The following is a 14,352-nucleotide window of genomic DNA, read 5'->3' as shown; positions in this document are numbered from 1 at the left end:
CGAAATGTTATAAGCGAGATCATATTACCATCTCTTTCACTCCTGCTACGACTGTGCAAGTTTGAGTAAGAAGTATTACAACCCCAGTCATTAGTTTGGTTTGCGACAGTGTGGTCGGTGCGGTGGTGACAATACATCATTGTTAAAGTTGGCTGCACCTGCAGGCTCTGCTGTTGTAATTTGAATCTTCTAGATTTAGAAATAGAGTCGACATTTGAGAGGATAGTTTTATTACTGAGGACAGGAAAAAAAGTAATCCACGGAAAAGTGACGACAGATCAGGGGGGGTCAAAAAGTAGCCGAAAAAACCTCGCATGATTTGTGCAAAATCCCTTGAGAGCCAACAATCAAATTGAGATAGGTAAATAATAACGGTTAGGCAGTTTATTTCGTCAGCTTTGCCTACATCAACCTATAGTATGAGTTATCTGAGATGATTTTTTCGCCTTAAACCCAGAGGAAACTTAAAACAAGAGGCATTGTTTCTTTTCAGCACCGCGGTGGCTACCTAACATTAACGTCTTTAACATAAAACACCACATGTGAAATGAATAATAAATAAATAATTATTCGGGCACTCGTACACAGATCGACCTGGCCCCAAAGTAAAGTTTATACTATGGGCGCGCGTTTTCGTCGCCCGAGCCTCGGCCGACTCACGTCTACACTGGCCGTTTTGTGCGCGAGGAAATTGCCTCGCGCCTATGCTCGCTCAGTGTGGATGATTAGGCAATCATCAGTTTTAGTAATGCTGACAAGGCACAAAAATTAATTCAGATACAGAGATAAGATGACAGATCCTCTGTTCATAGTTTGTCTTTAACCTCTTTTACCACCAAATACGTCAACTGCCCCGCGCGACTCCAACTAAATGGCAGGGGGAGGAAACTAGAGCGTTCGGGCTTTCTCGGCTCCGTTCGGCTCAGAATTGCTCCGAGCAATTATTAAGGTTGGCATAATTTGACGTCCCTTTGCGTGCACAACCACAGATAAAATAATTACCTGACTTTTGACAACCCTTAATAGCCGAACGGGATAGTTCCATACATTAGAAAGGGACAACATGATTCGGCCCTGAATCGCAGTCAAACTTCGGCTTTGTAGGAAGTTTACTTTCTGTATGTGCGGTAGTACTATTATTTATTCTGTGCCAATGGCAAGGTTGCGCGACAATAGGTGTGTTCAAAGGGTTAAGAGGATAGTGTAAAACCACTTCTTCATACACAGTCCTCATTTTCCTCTCTGGATACTGACATGGAAAATGTTTTTTCACAATTTGATGTTATTGATGTTATAGCCCATTCCTTTGCATTTTCGTTGTTTTATTATTATTAGTTAGCAGTTAGGAACGAAAAACAAAATCCATACAAGATTTTAAAAGCTTTTATGTCATATAATAATTGAAAAATCTACAAAAAATCAAAACGGGAGCATAGCTGCGGTTAACATACATCAAACTGTGTGAAAATATTTACTAAAATGTTAATATCCAGAGAGGAAAATCAGGACCACGTTTGTATGTAGACGCTATCGTCCCCTTTCAATTCAATTGCAGGTTAAAAGAGTTACATGTGGCTCGCAAGCAGACGTGTGACGACTCCAGGTTTAGGTAATTGGTACTATACGTATTCACGAATTTATTGCGCATATATTAAGGGGCTCTCTGGCGCCAATAGCCGGGTCCACACAAAGCGAGCATACGCGCGAGGCAATTTCCTCACGCACAATACGGCCAGTGTAGACGTTCCTCGGCCGAGGCAACGGGCTCAGTGTGGACCCGGCTAATGACCTTCGATCTGAATCCCTTAATTTTTTAATGTTTTTTGTAGCTTATCATATAACAGCAGCTATTTGAGCATTATACTATCCCATATTTACTTCAAAATTGATCGAGATATTTGGCATCAAAGTTGAACAATTTTAGGCCAAAAACCTGCTTTTCTGACAAAATAAAATTTCTGACTAGTTTTTAGAGATTTCAAAGACGAACCCAATTAAGTAGATTTCGTATAAGTATGTAAGATCTTTCACAACAATCAGTAACGAAAAAAGACGATTCAAAACTTGTCAAAAAACGATGAAAACCGCGGGGAGCACCTTAAAATAGTGTATACATATTTTTGGTACTTTATCCGTGTCGATATTTTCGACCAGACTGTAATCATGGGCCTTAAAACTTGTACACGGTCGCCAACAAAGCTTCCGGTCGAGGTGACTGCGAAATTTCAACCGTGTAGACGGTGATCTTGCACCTTCGGAAACTTGGTCGTTAACTGTGTAGCATGGAGTTTAAAAGTTTTTCTATACCACGTCGGTGGCAAACAAGCATAGGGCCCGCCTAATGGTAAGCAGTCACCGTAGCCTATGGACACCTGCAACTCCAGACATGTTACATGCGCGTAGTCAAACCTGTACACTCCTTTTTTGAACCCCATACTGTAGCCTCTTGGGAAAACCTCTGCATAACAGAACGTCCGCGAGAGGAAACTCCTCTTAAACCGCACAGTTCGCGACCGAGGTTCTAGAGTGTGAGGATGAACACCCTTTTTTTTTTTGACGGAGTGGGAATGCATTTACGCACGGTGTGTGGGACTCGCCACTCCTTTCCCCTCTCCTGGGAAGAAGCCCTACTAGCCCTACCCACTAAACCCACTCCGGCGTTTCACCCTCTTTGCCGTTCATGAGGGCGCACTGGGATCGATGATGACATTTACCATGGCGCCCTCCGGCAGCCCCGGCTTAACGCCAGGACACCCTCACAATGGAGGGGGGGATCAGAAACGCGTGATCCTCGCCCCCGACGACGTCTATGCAATGCGGGTCCAGTGCCCGCTGGCCCTAAGGCTCGAGGCGAGCATGCGCTCTCTGCCTTTGGCCCTGCCGCCTGCGACGGAGAGGAATCGCGTCAGCAGACGTTTCTCGCTCCCTCTCCGCCTTCTCCTTCTGCGACATGACTTCTTCGCAGAAGGAGGCCACCGCTTCCCAATTCCTCTCGCTACCCAGCATCGCCGCTATTATGCTGTGTAGCGAGAGGTCTACAACCCCCGTCGCCGCCCTAAGGGCCGCTCTTTCCACGGCCCAGCGGTTGCACTTTTCTAGAGTGTGCTGGGCCGTGTCGTCCATCGCACCACATTCATGGCACTGGGGCCCCGGCTCCCTCTGTATTTTGTGCAGGTAGTGCCCGAAACAACCGTGTCCGGACACCACCTGCGTTACCCTAAATGTAGGATGAACACCCTGCCGACGGCGAGCGGTGCGGTGATAGAAAGTGGCCGTTGGCATCATTTCAAACAATTCTTCACAGCACAGATAGAGGAGGATTATGTGTATAGCTGTATAGTATGTACCTGTTGCTCTCGGACTCAATTCAGCCAAGGCGCGTGCATCGTCGTCGCCGGGCCGAGGGGAGCGCAGATGGTGGCGGCCCGAGTAGCCGCGCCCGCGCCCCGGGGTCGTCATTATGTGCTATAACATACATACACTATTTATTTAATAATATATACAATGGTTCATGAGTGGTAGAAGGTGCGGGTCAAAGATGCGTGTTACGTAGAGAACAATTAAGAGGAAAGGGGGGGCCGCTTCCTCATACTAACGTACTCCCCATTTTCCTCTCTGGATATGTCGCTGTATAATATTAACCATAGCAATGCCAGTAGAAGATTTAAATCCCCCCTCAATTGGAGGTAACCCAATATGGACCGGCAAGAAACTCTGTGGTATACATCTTTTCAAAACGTTACATCTTATAATTAACATGCATTAAATAAGAAAAAATTGAATTTAAATTACTATAGATATAGCTTAATTATGGTAAGGTGGGGTAAGACGAAGATAGTTTATTTTGCTTGTGGCAAGACAAACAGTATGAGGATGCCATACAAGTAGTTGTCTTGCCCCGGTGATAGTCTTACCCCACTTTACCTCACAGGACTAGATATACCTTAATATCTCATTGTAAGTGCAGAGTTTCAGAGCCATCTAGCTAGTTCTTTTAAAATGAGAGGGTAACTATGTTTCTATGGCGAACTGAGCTTGCTGGGGACCCTATAGGTTATAGCAACTCGACGTCATTTCATCGCGCCTATTTTGCGTGGTGGGTTGTCGGCTGGTGACCCTTAAGCAATTAACTACTCTTCTTCTGAACGTCAAGGTTTACACAAAAACATCAACTATGTCATGGGACTGGGGAACGCGAATTAGTTATAATCAATTATTAAATGTTGGAAGAGATTCCTTTTAGGGATAGGTTCGCCTTTGGACATAACATTTTTTATTTTTGTTTTGGCTGTTTTATGTAAACCTGTTTATATGCAACAAAGTGACATATATACATTATTATATTTATAAATGACTACATATAAATGCAATAACCGGTCAAATCTTGTTAACCGTTTGGTTATTTTTGACAAAAAATTATAAATTTATAATCAAATAATTGGAAAATGGACCAATGTTGGCAATGGAGTATAAGTCTTCATTTTTCAATGAAAGTAAAAATAAGATGTTTTGTTTAGTTAGCTGTTAATGTGTGTGTGTGTGTTATTGTAAATTTATCATTTTTTGTCAAAAATAACCAAATCCGGTTAATAAGATTTGACCGGTTATTGCATTCCTTACATGTGAGCAAAATATAATACATACATTACATTAATTATACAATCTAATATTCATTATACCATTTTTATAAATATATAGTATAGCAAAACCACATTAACTGGCCTAGAGTCAACACATGTTTAAATCCAGAAATACAATGATTAGCCATAGCTAATTTGTTACAGTCTAGAAGGCTCAATACATGAACATTTCACTATACAGGGGCATAAAATGCCTGATATGTCCAGATTTTACCTGGACACCCTAAGTAGACCTGGCCGTAGCATGCTCACTCCTGGACATTTTAATCAAGTACTAGGAATACTTGGGATCAAAAATGTATGGTAATATCTGGTTAGCATATATTAACTTTTTTCTGGCTTTTACTCCCTGCCAATTTGCACAGGGTAAATTCACCAATGTTGGTGTTGACTTTCACATGTAAAGAGAATGTTATATATTAACTTGTGTTTAATTTTTTCTCTTCAAATGAGATTGCTATTAGATATGTTGAAATACAAACGAAGGTTAACATAAATATGAACAATAGCAGAGCAATATAATTTAACTTAAAACCATAAAATATGAGTCACAAATATGATTGTTTTGAAGAGTGTGCTTAGATAAATAACAACTTGCGAATTAGCCTTGGCTAATGTCATATGTAAACAATGCCTATGAAATCGCAACAAATCACATATATGGACGTAAACATGTGACACGATTAGTTAAGAAACACCGCAACTCCGTAATCGGTAACAGGCAGCAGGATGGAACAAAGAAAACTGCATTTTAGACACGACTTGGGGAAATACGTCTATATAGATTTGAGTGAAGCATCAAATTGCTTTCCACTAAATCAAGTAATACTCACAAGAATCAATGAAAATAGTATCCGAATCTTACTATAGTTATTTTCCTACACTTCTAACACACACGTTACACATACGTGCTGCTTATTTCTCACGTAAATGCAAATATATGCCGGTAAAAACCACGACAGATTTCAAAATTGACCTTCTCTTGCAGCTCTGACACGTTTTATAAATCAAAATCGAACTATATTTTTACCAGCCATCGCTTACTTATATTATACTTAAGGTAATTTCTCGTAGTTTTACTCACCAAATAAAGTATATGAACAAATAATAAGTTATTATTTCCTAGTTGTGTAGAGGAGTTGCAGTTGTCATACGTATCACTGCCATATTGGTAAGATTAGTGACGTGCCGAAACGGTTTACGTGCGTTTACGATAAAGCCGGTTTTATAAATTGACAACTTATATTTCTGTTCAAAATTGTTTACAAAGCCATTAAAGTAAAGTTTAATATCAAAACGTAATTTAAAGGCTTGTTAAAAATATGTTACCAAGAACCACTAACTCTTGAATCATTTTAGTTAATAAAAAGGTAATTGAACTTTCAGGAAAACGTCGATGTATACCGGTTTGGACATCTTACGTCGCCGGATCTTGGGCCGATCGAAAAATGACATTTCAGTCATTTCAGGGGGTGAAGTGGAGGGGCATATAACTACGGGCGGAAGTGTAGCTGGAAAAACGATTTTTCCGATATAGTATTACTTATTTTAACCAAAATGCAAAAAGCTTTAAAATAACTGTATTAATTAAACCAAAGAATTTATTTATTACCGTAATTCGTGTTTATTCGTTAGGATAAAAGAAGTATAGCCGTTGCGGCTAAATTGTGGTGTTATTATTGATATTTTTATTTTACGAGCTTACATAAAACGGTATTATTTTTTAGTACATTTATAATTTAATGATTAAATAGTTTAACCCACCGTTCTACTAGTAAGAAGTCACGAAAACCGCAATAAAAAATACTTATACAATTTTTTAAATAAAAAATGTCTGATGGCCATGGAGAACCCAATCAGCATCGGAAAGAAAGTGTTTCTGCGGCGAATGTGGCCAGTGATAGTCCTGTAACAGACCCCGGGCAAGTGCGAGGGGGTTCCACAGTAGAAGGGGCTGCTGGGAAGTTTGAAGGCCCCAGAGTCAAGTCTGGAGCCCTAAAAAAATCTGCAAGATATAGAAGTAGATCGCTGTCGGCATCGTCGGCGGATTCATACAGTTCTACGTCCTACACTGGTGAGTTTTAAAAAGTTACTGTTGTTTTTGTAGTGTTGGCAGGAATTCAAATTATTTTAATTGCTTGCTGTGTTGTTGACCTTTTGTATTTTGAAGCTAGTTTATTCCGAGATGAATATTAATTACATTTCTCTGAAAACATTTTAAGTCAGGAGTCTTGGAAATTTGTGAAGTTTCTCCTGAATTATATTTTCTTAGACTGATAAAGTACTTGAGTACATAGAGTGGCTTTTATCTGTTTCCTTCTGATGTTTTTTGTGGATTGGAATTATTATATTTTCCAGTTTAGGGCAACTAAAAAAACAAATGTGAAATCAAACATATTTAGGTGGCATACAAACCTTGCAAATCAGACAATTTTTTGAACTTAATTGGATAAATTACACAATGAATGATGAGTCCCTAGATAAGGAGGTGACAGCGAATGGTAAGTACTAAGTACCTAGGTAAAATTTGGACACGAGTCAGGAGTACAAAAAATTTTTCTACAGAAAAATATGAGAGTCTTAAATTAACCGGTCTATTCCCAATAAGATATGACCTAATTATCCCTCTGGGTTGAAAGGTCAGATGACTGTTGCTTTCATAAAAACTAGTGCCAACACCAATTCTTAGGATTCTGCCCATTGGACCTCAGGTTCCCATGAGCATTGGCAAAAAGCCAGTACAACACGAGGAAGATGACAACTTGTTAACGCTTCCCATTCCTTCTTTTGGCTTTAGACAGCGCTACTTTGCCCCCCAGAGAAGGACCCAGTCATCTCATGTGGCAGTTGGGTAGTAAATGAATTGTTTGGGTATATAGTTACCTTAAACATGCCAAAGTCATGCTGGGCAAAGTTGAGCACAGTAGTCCATGTTCTCTCAATCAATGCGCCCAAGCGCGTGGGGCGGTGGCGGTTGGCATACGACCGCCGATTGCCCCCATAATGGTACCTGTGGGCGGCAGGCTCGGGGACGTCTGCCGCCTACACAATGGTACCTGCGAGGGCGGGCGTGACGCATGATCAACACTTCCACTGAGGTGGAGAGGTGATATATATTCCCCACAAGTCGAGTTCGAGTCCGGACGGCCACTGGCGAGGTTGCGGAAGAGTACTTCAGCGTTCCTAGGATCTCGCCCTATAGCACTGAGGCAGCAAAAGAGGGTTTTAGTGGGTAAACTATGGGTCTCATAAGCCAATATGGGAGTCCCACATAACCATCCTAGGCCCGTCCCGCGCCTAGATGGTATGCGTAATTCATTTCCCCTCTTAAAAAAAAACTGTTGTCCATATTTATGAAACTATACAAATCTATATCAGAACTTTTATCCTAGATCTGCAGTCCATAAATGTCTGATGTGTTTGCTATAAGACCTAAATATTCCTATTTTACACATAGTTGACTGGTATATTATTTTTACACATTACACATTTTGGTATGGTTGACTGTAGTCAAGTCCGATAATATATAGAGATGTACTTATACTAATTAATATAATAGATATGTAAAGTAAATTGTTACTTACTTTATGTGTCAGGGGTTCCTAGTTCTTTTTTTTTATAGCATTATCTATCTACCTTTTATAGGTATCTTTAACAAACTAGCTAATAAGTGGTGTAACTCAAAAAGAACTTTAATGATACAAAATTAAGGTTTCTATTTTAATAAATGTTCTAAACTTCACGCAACTTTGTTAACATTCACTCTTTAATTGGTTTTATTCATGTAACTTCCTACCGAACATAGAAATATATACTTTATGTAGTTGAATTAGAGTTCACTATAATAATAACAGCAACAAGTACCCAAATATCTACCTTATACCTATGGTATAAGGTTTATTGTTAGTTAACAGCGTAGATGATGATCCATATGCTGTTTTAGGTAAGTATGTGTTCTTCATGTGCCCTGTCCATTTCCATTTGAGTATTTGGATTCTCTGGGAATAATCTTCTATTATGGTTGTTTTCCTAATTTAACAGATTTTATCATTTTCACTGACAAACGAACATTCCTTCACACACCAACATCTTTCCTATAAGACATAACTGTAGTCTGTAGTTTGTAATTGACAGATACATTAGTTTTTCATGTAATATATTTAAATATTTCAAACACATCGTTTAACCCAGCCATTTACAAAGTGTACTCCGCAGAGCCCTAGGGCTCCGCAAAGCCTCTGTGAGGGCTCCGCGAGAATACTTGTAATACCAAAAAAAAAACCCAGCTCTTCTATAGGTATGTCTGGTCCACAGTCCCAAACGAAAGTGTTTAATTCGGGGCTACGTCAGTTATTTCGCTTTCAAAAAAACCGCTGGTTTAACCAATCCTATAAACGTAAGAGGTTAGACTTAAGCAGTGGGGCGACACTCCTCCTTTCGGTCATTTTCGGCATTGCTCCGAGCAATTATTAGAGTTGGCACAACTTGACGTCCCTATGTGTGCACGACCACAGATAAAAGATAATGACTTGAATTTTGGCAACCCTATAGCCGAAAGGGACAATGCCATACTTTGGGAAGGGACAGAATGATTCGCTCTGAATCGCTGTTAAACTTTTGTTTTGTAGGAAGTGTAATTTCTAGAGTTGCAACGAATAGTGGCTTGGCCGAATACCGAATACCAAATATTCGGCGGAGCCATCGGCCGAATAGCCGAATAATCGGCAAGAAGTTTTACCTAAAATGAAGTAAATTCGAACGCGCGCGTGGATGTGCTGTGCAAGTTGCAATTTATTTCTCGCTGTAGGGAGTCTTTGATAGAAATTGCGCTTATTATGCACGACATTGCGGTGCGTTAGATTTAGTCGTGTGTGTAAAAAAAATATTTTGTATTATTTTTCTCATCTTTTTGTATTACTATCTATGAATATAAAGGTAGTCTGACTTGTAGTTTGTTACTTTTTATACCCCTCGTTTATCCGTTTTATACCGTTCGTTATCTACGTGTTAATGTACTATTCGGTATTCAGCCGAATACTATGCCACTATTCGGTATTCGGGCGAATAGTGAAATTGTGGCCGTAAGCGGCCACCGTAGCTCCAAGACGCCTGCTAAGCCAGAGGCACCACATGCGTGTTCCCCACTTTTCAACTTTATCTGTGTAATAAAAGTTTATACGAGTAGATTGTACTTTTATGCGTCAATTTGGTTATTTAGTTAATAACAATGGAACGTAACATACAGCAACAGGACCAGGATATTAACTACACCAACTTAGAGCGCCAAGTTAAAAGTGCTGTTGAAGCTAGCACAATAACTAAAACTAAGATTCAAAATCCACTTAGAAGCGACTGGATTAACAAAGACATCATAAGAGCGATAAACGAAAGGAACCAATTGTCAAGCATTGTGAAGAGGAAGAACGGTGATAGCAATATCGACGGCGCGAAGGAAAAACTACTGGCGGCCAAAAAAGAAGTTCAAAATAATATTCAAGTTACTAAAAGCCAATACTACCTTAAAGCGTTTAAAAACTGTCAGAGAAAACCTCTAAAAATGTGGAAGCTTATTAATGATTTGGCAAAAAATAAAACAACTACAGACTCCACTATTCCAAAACTTGAAACAGACTTGGGTCTCATTACTAAGACGGAAGCCGTATGCGAGTGTTTTAACTCCTATTTTGCCAACGTGGGCTATGAACTGGCAAACAAAATACCAGCCTATTGTCATAACAGTAGTACGACGACATATAAATATTTATATAACACCACTCACGACAACACTCAAAACGAACTTGCTAAATTTAAACCAACGACCACCGACGAAATCAGTAAAATTATAGACAATTTAAATACGAACACTAGTACAGGAATAGATGGAATAAGCTGCAAAGTAATCAAGTGTGTAAAAAATTCAATTATAGACAATCTAACTAACAGTATCAATATCTGCCTAGAAAGCGGAACCTTCCCCAGCTCCTTAAAAATTGCAAAAATAACCCCAGTGTTTAAATCCGGACCCAAGACTGACCCAAGCAATTACCGACCGATTTCAGTACTTCCCGTGCTTTCAAAAATATTTGAAAAAGTGCTGTATAATCGACTATGCGCGTATCTCGACTCCATTAAATTTCTGTTTGAAAAACAGTATGGGTTCCGTTCAAGATCGAACACTCTATCGGCAAATATAGATTTAATTACAAAACTCAAAACTAATATTGATTCCAAAAATATAGCCCTAGGTGTTTTTATCGATTTGAAAAAAGCATTCGACACGATAAGCCATGAACTACTTTTAAAAAAAACTCCATCATATTGGCATCAAAGATACAGCGCATCAAATGTTTCGGTCATATCTCGTGGATAGACAACAAGTTGTCAAAATTTCCGACACAGTGAGTACCCTGAAAAGAGTCACATGTGGAATTCCCCAAGGATCGATTTTAGGGCCATTACTCTTTATAATTTACATAAATAATATACATGAAATCGGCTTAAAGGGAGACATTTCACTATATGCTGATGATACCTGCTTGTTTTATTATGATAATAGCATAGATAAAATAATTGAACAAGCCCAAGAGGATCTAACTAGCTTAAACACGTGGTTTCAATATAACTTATTAACAATTAACGTAGCCAAAACAAACTATATGATTTTTCACGCAAAAAACAAGATAATTGGATCCCACCAACCACTAGTAATCAACAATCAGCCTATAACAAAAGTAGACACTGAGAAATATCTTGGCCTTTATCTTGACAGTCAGCTAAGCTGGAAACCACATCTTGAAAAATTGCGGTCCAAACTTTCATCTCTTATGGGTTCACTTCACGGCACCGTTCGTTGTTTTCCAAAAGCAGTTAGATATATTATATATAATTCCATGGTAAAACCACATTTAGAGTACTTATTAGAAATATGGGGCACAGCAGGTAAAACTTTACTAAAAACTATACAAATAAGCCAAAATAAAATTGTAAAAATATTATTTCACTACAACTTTTTAACTCCTACTACAAAAATCTACAAAGAAACAAAATTAATGTCACTTACTCAATTATATCACTACAAAACATGCATACTGGTCAGAAAAATATTAAATAAACATATTCATACACAAATATCATTCACAAAAAAATCCCAAATACAAAAACGACTAACTAGGCGCGCAAATAATATTTGTCTCCGATCACCTAGAACTAATTACGGCAAAAGGAATATTTTGTACGAAGGAGCTAAAATATATAACAGATTGCCAAGTGATGTTAAGGACATAAAATCACAGTCATTATTTAAAAAAGTTCTCAAACATAACATCCTTAATCGCTTTTCAAGTACAGATATCTAATTGCTATAAGTAGTACCTTATTACTATTGCTATCATATGCACACGTAATAAATCCCGCGCCATGACAATATTAACCGGCCGATAAGCGTCATCCGCATCGATCTACCTCCAACCTAAAATATGCCTTACCCTCATTCTCATTGCCTAACTTTGTTATAATAAAATAATTTGCTAATATTTTCCTGCTACTCATATGCTTTTAGTGTTAAGAAATTGTAGATAGTTCTCTGCATGTTACTGTGTAAGCTACTGTAAAATGTAATTTGTATTTCTCATATCAAGTGAATTGTATTCTGTTTGAGAAATAAATGTCTTAAACCATAACTGTTTTCACCCCAAAACGCCCTCAAAATACTTAATTTGATGAGCGCCATGTTTTATTTATGGCCGTTTATTATATTGGAATTATTCATCGTCTCTCACGTCTCAAGTGATATTCATATTTTCATGTTTATGACATGTTTGTTAAGAAAGGTCTTATGAACCGTCGCTTATGTTGGCGGTTAATCTGTTTTTGAAGTGGGTAGGTAAGATGGCGCCATGTAGATTTGATGACGTGGGGTGTCCATCTGTCCATTTCTTATATTTATTGAGGCCAAATCTTAGCTTAGGGCTATGTGGTCCGTTATGGTTTACAAGAACTTTTGGCTATTTTACACCTAAGTACCTATGTTAGTTAGTGTGGGTGACCCACTTCAAAATATCCGATTGAGCTGAAATTTTGTATATATACATATGTAAATCGGATGACAATGTAATATTTTGATAACATGCAGCTGATTCTGTAATAAAACAATGCAAACAATGTTTAAAATTGTAATGGTGGCCAATTGGCCATACACCATCCTTCCTATCGTCCAGTCGGCATGACGCTGCAGGCTTGATCCAATCTGCAGTTCGTCTATAATATGTATATTATACACCACACACGATCAGTTTAAACTGTCCAATCGGCAGCGACATTCAGTTGAAGCCATGGCGTCCCCGGTGACAGACAACGATGTTTTAACCGTTTTGGGCATTTGGCTCGTGGAAATGAAACAAAAAAAGAAAGAGCAGAGTGGTGCAAATAGTGGTTAATGAAAAGAAAACGTCAAAAGATTATTGCAATTATTTAAAAATCTTGACCTGACTGAACTGACGATCGCCGACCGCCATTCACGGTCCAATTTGAATATGCCATCAAGGGCATCAAGTATAACTGTCATGCCAATCCACTCCCACCCACGGTCAGTTCTAACTTATCCAATCGGCAGCGTCGTGCCGATTGGACGATATCTAGGAAGGATGTTGTATGGTCAGCATTACGATGATTTTTATTTGCCTGTGGAAACAAAAGTACAGTCAGCGATAAAAGCTTGTACCAAAAATGTCGTTTTTGCCAAAATCTTATTCAGGTTAATATCGAAGTCCTAAAAGACCTGTTCGCCCTCGGAATACCCAACTGGCCTGAAGTGGCGCAGGATAGGGCAGAGTGGTGCTCTCTTTTGTCAGAGGCCAAGATCCTGTTTGGGTCACTGAGCCAGTGAAGTAAGTAAGTAAGTATTTAAGTAGGTAGTGTAGGTGCCTTCTTATTTATTAAACAATATGAAATTCCCCTATTCTGTCTCTATCTCTACCTGAACTGAAAACCTACTAGAGTCTGTGCGGAAAGAGAAGAGTCGGAATGTATTGGTTCCCTTAAAGGCTTTAATCTTATTATTACCTTACCTTTAAACGAGCAATTCTCGAGTAGAAATTTACCTACTTGTCTTTATATCTGGGAAAACGCGCATTTTTGTGTTTTTATATGTTTTCCGTGCAAAGCTCGGTGTCCCAGATATTGTAGGTATTGTAATTCAAATAGGAAATATACACACATAATAAATAAACATTGATAAATTTAATATACATTGATAAATTTAATGATTTAATGTGCTTTGCGCTACGCTCCGCCGGTTTAAGCAGGCCTTATATGTACTTACATATATTGCACGAGTTCCACGAATCTTCTCTTTCCGCACATAGTCTAATAGTCTGACCAAACTCTGCCTGTTGGCTATTGCGTTGGACAAAAATACGTTGCGACCCAGGCTATCAAACGTCATATTTCTATAGAAAGTTAAGTTAGGCCGATCCGGTCAGTTTGTATGTAATTTTCTGTATATTAAAGTGACATATTACTAAGTAGGTACACGTAATAGGATCATGATTGCTACACTAAGCCTACCAACGATTCGAGTTGAAGTCTTGAACTATCTATACCTAGTCATGTGATTAAGCGAGCGGCAAACCTTGACCGTTATTCCTTCCACCCTGTAAGTGCGCCCTTATTTTCACACTTGACTGTACCAAGCATGCGGAGTGTTAAGCTGGTT

General features: G+C 38.9%; 2 protein-coding genes across 2 annotated transcripts in view; one reads left to right on the top strand and one right to left on the bottom strand.

Moving 5' to 3' along the window:
• The window catches only part of LOC133531839 (uncharacterized), a 29,078-nt gene extending 23,133 nt beyond the window's left edge, over positions 1-5,945 (bottom strand). The window contains exons 1-2 of the mRNA XM_061870230.1: positions 5,725-5,945; positions 3,348-3,465 (exon numbers count right to left, since the gene is read on the bottom strand). Coding sequence (XP_061726214.1) covers positions 3,348-3,459 — 112 coding nt within the window. The 5' untranslated portion in view covers positions 3,460-3,465; positions 5,725-5,945. The remainder of the gene's footprint in view (positions 1-3,347; positions 3,466-5,724) is intronic.
• A 188-nt stretch (positions 5,946-6,133) lies between these two features.
• LOC133531958 (adenosylhomocysteinase-like 1) overlaps positions 6,134-14,352 on the top strand; it is a 50,305-nt gene continuing 42,086 nt past the window's right edge. The window contains exon 1 of the mRNA XM_061870411.1: positions 6,134-6,714. Coding sequence (XP_061726395.1) covers positions 6,471-6,714 — 244 coding nt within the window. The 5' untranslated portion in view covers positions 6,134-6,470. The remainder of the gene's footprint in view (positions 6,715-14,352) is intronic.

This window comes from Cydia pomonella, chromosome 26 (genome assembly GCF_033807575.1).
Source record: "Cydia pomonella isolate Wapato2018A chromosome 26, ilCydPomo1, whole genome shotgun sequence".
Lineage (NCBI taxonomy): Eukaryota > Metazoa > Arthropoda > Insecta > Lepidoptera > Tortricidae > Cydia > Cydia pomonella.
The sequence above is the reverse complement of the archived record's forward strand: the minus strand, read 5'-3'. Positions and strand labels throughout refer to the sequence as shown.